The sequence below is a fragment of the Echinops telfairi genome, unplaced genomic scaffold, assembly GCF_000313985.2.
Source record: "Echinops telfairi isolate 266 unplaced genomic scaffold, ASM31398v2 ScPeMD7_9;HRSCAF=40, whole genome shotgun sequence".
Lineage (NCBI taxonomy): Eukaryota > Metazoa > Chordata > Mammalia > Afrosoricida > Tenrecidae > Echinops > Echinops telfairi.
The window spans coordinates 74,353,997-74,358,852 of NW_022103906.1; the positions used below are offsets into that span (position 1 = coordinate 74,353,997).

At 58.9% G+C, this 4,856-nt stretch overlaps 1 protein-coding gene across 8 annotated transcripts in view; it reads left to right on the forward strand.

The window, feature by feature from the left end:
* Positions 1-195: 195 nt before the first annotated feature.
* DCTN1 (dynactin subunit 1) overlaps positions 196-4,856 on the forward strand; it is a 15,003-nt gene continuing 10,342 nt past the window's right edge. For 3 of the 8 annotated variants that reach the window (XM_045286725.1, XM_004696101.2, XM_004696102.2), the window contains exon 1: positions 3,797-4,286. In XM_045286725.1, coding sequence (XP_045142660.1) covers positions 4,128-4,286 — 159 coding nt within the window. In that variant the 5' untranslated portion in view covers positions 3,797-4,127. Of the gene's footprint in view, positions 751-1,930; positions 2,936-3,796; positions 4,287-4,856 lie in introns of those variants that run through there. The other 5 variants (XM_004696103.2, XM_004696104.2, XM_045286729.1 and 2 more) reach the window with 4 other exon arrangements.

The window sequence follows — 4,856 nt, forward strand, 5'->3', positions numbered from 1 at the left end:
ATGAAGCTTTTCTTCCCAACGTCCTCCTACAAACACACGCTTTGTTTTTGCTTCCTTTCCACAGAGGGGACTGATGGCTCTGCTGCAAAGACCAGCAAACTGGTGAGTGCTTGGGGCTTGGGGCGGGGTGGGTGGGCAGTGATGGGGAAGGACAGGGAGGAGAAGGAGGAAGAGGAGGGAAACCTAGGTAAGGGAGTCTGAACTGCGTCCATTTCCCGTTTCTCTGGAAGGAAGCTTTTCTGGGTATGACTTGCATGAGGGCGAGAGTGATGTTGGTAGCGGGCAGGAGCTGTGAGGGTCCAGAAGGTCGGGGTCAAATGGGACTGAGGCTAGGCTGGGGGTTATGGAAAGGATAGGTCTGATCCCAGCGGCATGGCCAGCGTTTGACATTTGGGTGCACAAACAGCCAAGATTGTAAAGGTCTGGGCTGGGATTAGCGTGGAAGCTGGAAGAGGAAGCGCTTCTGTTCACAGTGAGAAGTGAGTGAGTGACAAGGAGCTGGACCCCCACCACCTGCTTTGGGCCACACTTGAGGGCTCTTCATAGCTTCCCTCTGCTGTGCCACCCAGGCTCTCCTCCTCTGTGCCAGGGTGTGCACACCCTCATCAGGGTCCCTCACTTCTGTGTGCCTGGATTGGCCTGAACACCCACACCCTGGAGGTCTGGCTTGCTAGCACATTGTGATATCTGATCTCTAACTCTGCCCTTTCCTACTTATTCCTCATGCAGCGGGGGATGAAGCCTAAGAAGGTGGTGTGTCTGCTGTTTGTGTCTGGGTGGGGACCGTGAGCCCCCTCCCCAACTGTCCTGCATGACCTTGGGCTGCTGCATGCATGTGCGTGTGTGATGTCGGGGCTGGGATGGCCAGAGGAAATGGCAGCCTCCGCTCTCAGAGTTCTTTGAAGGGGTGCCGTACCATCAGGCTCCTATCCTAGCCCAGGTAGTACTCAGGAGAAACAAGCGCTCCTTCCCCAGGACACCTGGTCTGAGACCCCAGGATATTAATCTGTAAACAGTAGGTTTTGCTGCTTTCTGAAGTAGATAATTTACTAGATTACACCTCACAGTGGGTCCATAGGCCCGGACAATAGGATTGGGGAAAGTGAAAGTGAGGTGGTTGGGAGCAGTTCTAAGTGGGACAGCCCGAGAGTCTTTGTGTATCTTCCTTTGGCTGGACCCTGCCAGGAATGCCCGCCTCCACCACTTCCACTCTGCCTCTTCTTCCCCAGCCTAGGCTTCTTCTGGTCCTATGCCTGAAGCGGCTTCTCACTGGTGCTCTCCACCTCCCTCCCTCCAACACACACACTTTTCAACTCGTAGGTCTCTGTCCTAACCATCTCCTCACACCAGACCCTGCCCTGAGCCTTGTCCCGTCCGTCTGCATGAGCATGTCTGTTCTGTGCTGTGTGTACGACACTGCGAGTTCTTGTTCCTCTGCCCGCCGCCGCACGCTTTCTGGCAGTGCGTGGAGAGGATGGGGGCAGTGGGAGAGGCGAGGAAAGCATCTTTGGACTCCCAAGTGGGTGATGGGCCCTCGATTTGGAGTCTTGTTGTGGGAGAGACCATATGGTGGTTCTGGCTTTGAGTGGAAATGGGGTTGTAAGAAGGGAAAGAATGCTGGGCCCATTGTAGGGTAATAGGAACCTGACTTCTCTTGATTGTGGCCCCCTGGGTAGGTCTCCCATCTGACCACAGACCACAGTCCACAGAATAGAGACAAGCATGAACCTGCAGTGGCTCTCAGTGGAGGATCCTGGGCTAGCCAGCCGAGCCATACCCCGGGCCTGGGGGCTTTGCAGCTGCCTGGGCCACTGTGGGGGGACACAACACCTTCCGTTCTCGGCATCAGCCCCACCCCCTCCTCCCTGCAGGCTCCCCCCCCCCTTCACTGGTTCTCACAGCATTCTTTCAGAGTCCAGGTGGAATGGGGAGCAAACTCCAGGAGCAAGTGAACAGACTTTGAGGACCCCTCAAGAATTCTAGACGATCCTGCAAAATTCCCAGTCCTTTGGAGAAGCCATTGAGGGGGGCAGGCTTTAACCTGTCTGCAGTCTGGGGAAGAGGAGTCGGCCACTGTCATTAGCTTGCTGCCCAGAGAGAATGTCCCCAGGGCTGTGTCATCACTGTGTGGCCCTCCGGGCCAATGCCATTGTGCGGAAGGGTGTCTTGGGTGTGGGTGCCTGAGAGACCAAGTGGGTGAGAAACAATAAGGGTGGTTGTCTGTGTGTATGAGACAGAAGCGGAGCTAATGGAGTGGTAGCAGCAAGGGAGTATGAGAGGGGATGGAGCTGTGAAGCCCCGTGATCCTGCCTAGTGCTGCCCTGGCCTTAGGGTACCCGCCATTACCGGGGTGGCCGCTACCCGTTGTTTCTTGGCGCAAGCTCCTTGGCGGTCCAGGATGGGGGAGACAGAGGATGAGGAGCTATAGAGCCTGTTCTTGGGAAGGAGGTGCAGGGCCCACTCTGCGCAGGGTTATGTCCAATCAGGAGGAGGAGGAGGAGGAGCCAGCAGAGCCCCGGGCCGTTGCTAGGTGACCGCGGAGCAGTGGCTCCACCTTCATGGAACAGAGGAGGGTGGGTGCATGACGTCAGGCGGAGCTGGTGCTGCGGCCGCCGAGGCTGCCATCAGCCAGGGCAGGCGGACTGGGCCGGGCGCCTCACCGTTGCCTGCTGGAGGCTGGCAGGCTGGCTACGTACCCGCGGGGCCTCTGCATCGGAGCAGCGGCCCTTTGCGGGCCGGGGAGCCGCTGGCCAGGAAGCTGAGGCTGCAGTGTTGGGATTTGATGCACTAATCTCCTGTCTCCGCCGCCTTTCCCTCTGTTGGATCTCTGTCCCTCCCTCCCTTCGTTTGTCCGTCCTCCTCTGTCCCTCCTCTCTCGCCTCCCTGCTTTCTTTGCTTTTCTGCAACCATGAGACAGGCACCGACGGCCCGAAAGGTACTCTTGCCTGCTCTGCTCCTGCTGCTGGGTTGCCAGGGTGATGGTGGCAACCGGCTGCTGGGGTGGGGGTGGGGACTGATTGACTTCCCGTCTGTCTACCTGGCTGAGGTGGAAGGCAGGGTGGGATGGGGGGACGGGAGGCGAGGTCGATATCCCCAGCATGCCCTGGGTAGGAGCATTTGCTCCCTGTCCAATTTGGGGCCCCAGCCGCTGAGTCTGGGGTTGGGCCTTGCACCCAGTGACTTCACAGGCTTGGGCTCAGGCAGCCTGTGCCCCACAGTGGCCTAGGGGAGCTTCTTGTGGTGGGACCTAGGGAAGCAGGCCCAGGTGGCTCTCTTGCCTTTCAGGCCTGCCTTGCCTGACCTTTGCTAAAAATGACTCTTAGCTCTTCCCCCAGCGTAACCCCACCCCTAGCGGTTTGTGTCAGGGGCGCCCAAACAGTGAAAGGAGACCTTAGAATGGGGTGGCCCTGTCACTCGTGAGACAGCCCAGGGTGGAAAGGGCAGGGGTTGTTGTCTCTTAGAAACAGGGTCCAAGCCAAAGCAGGCATTTGCCAGAGTGGTGGGGCATGGGGAACAGAAACCTCCTGGGGGAGTCAGGCGCCTCATCCATTCCCAAGCCCCACCTGAGTGGTTGCTGGATGTGGCTTAGAGCCTGGGGTTCTCTGCTGCGGCCCACCCCCACCTCCTTTCAGGCAGCGGGGTGGAGTTGCTTTGCTGAGCTCTGGGCTTCTGGCTAATGCAGTATTGATGCTCCTGACACCTGAGCCCTCTGCCCTAGGGATGGGAACTGCTGCGGGATGGGGCTGGGGAGGCCCCAGTTGAAGGGGGGTGGGGGGACAGCAGTCTTGCTCTGCCCCAGGGCCTTGATCTCCCACTCTGGGCCTTCATCCCTGTGAGTGGTGGGTGGGCTTCCAGGGAGAAGCCATGGGAGTGCTGTGGGAGGGCCTCTGCCCCCTGCTGGAGTGAGACCAGTGCTCCTGAGGCCTGGGCCCTGGGGAGCTCCACCAGCTGCTGCCTTTGGGCTCCTGCGGCTCAGGCGGAGAGACGGGCCCATCTGGGACCACAGTGTCTGTCTGAAGGGGTGAGGCCTGGCCACCTGTGTAATCGTAGCAGGGACCAAAGGGAGCCAGGGTTCTGGGTCCCTGGAGTAGGACTAAGGTGGCTCGTCCTGGGGAGAAGGCCCGGGGATGGTGGGAGGGGTGTCTCAGTGGAGCCTCGTTTCTGTTCCCACTTCTGCTCTCACTGCTGCCCCTTTTGCTGTGTCTTCCTGCCTCTTTTCTTTTTCCCTGACTACCCTCCTCCTCTGGCTCCTGTTGCCTGTCCAGACCACCACTCGGCGGCCCAAGGTGAGGAGAAACCAGCCTCGGTGCAAGCCACTGCCCCGTGCACACAGCATCGCAGGTCCATGCACGCGCGTGTGCATGTGTCTGAGCAAGGGAAAGTCGGTCACTCTGTCTCCTGGGCTCTCTTGGGTGGTGGTGGGGCGGGAGTGTGTGTGTGTGTGTGTACACACGTACTGGAAATGGTCACAAGCCCCTCCTGGGGAAATGACTTGAGGTGCTCAGGGCTTGGCTGAGCCAGTGGCATGGGTGTGAAAGAGAGATGAAGGAGGCTGTGACTGACTAAGGCAGACTTTCTCAAAGAAGGGAATTATGACTAGTTTGCAGTCAGGGATTAGAAGCGAAACAGAGAAGAAATGGTAAAGTGCCAAGGCGTGAGGAATTGGGGGGTGTCTGTGCATGGCACATGGTGCCGGGCAGCACCCCTGGAAAGCTGCAGGCTCTGTCTGCATGACCAGAGAGCGCTGGCAGGCCTGTCTACGACCCACAGCCTCTAGCGGCAGCTGGGAGGTCAGGACTGGTGTGAGTCCCTTTGTCTTGGGGGAAGGAGGTGGCAGGGGGTTGGCTGTACTGACC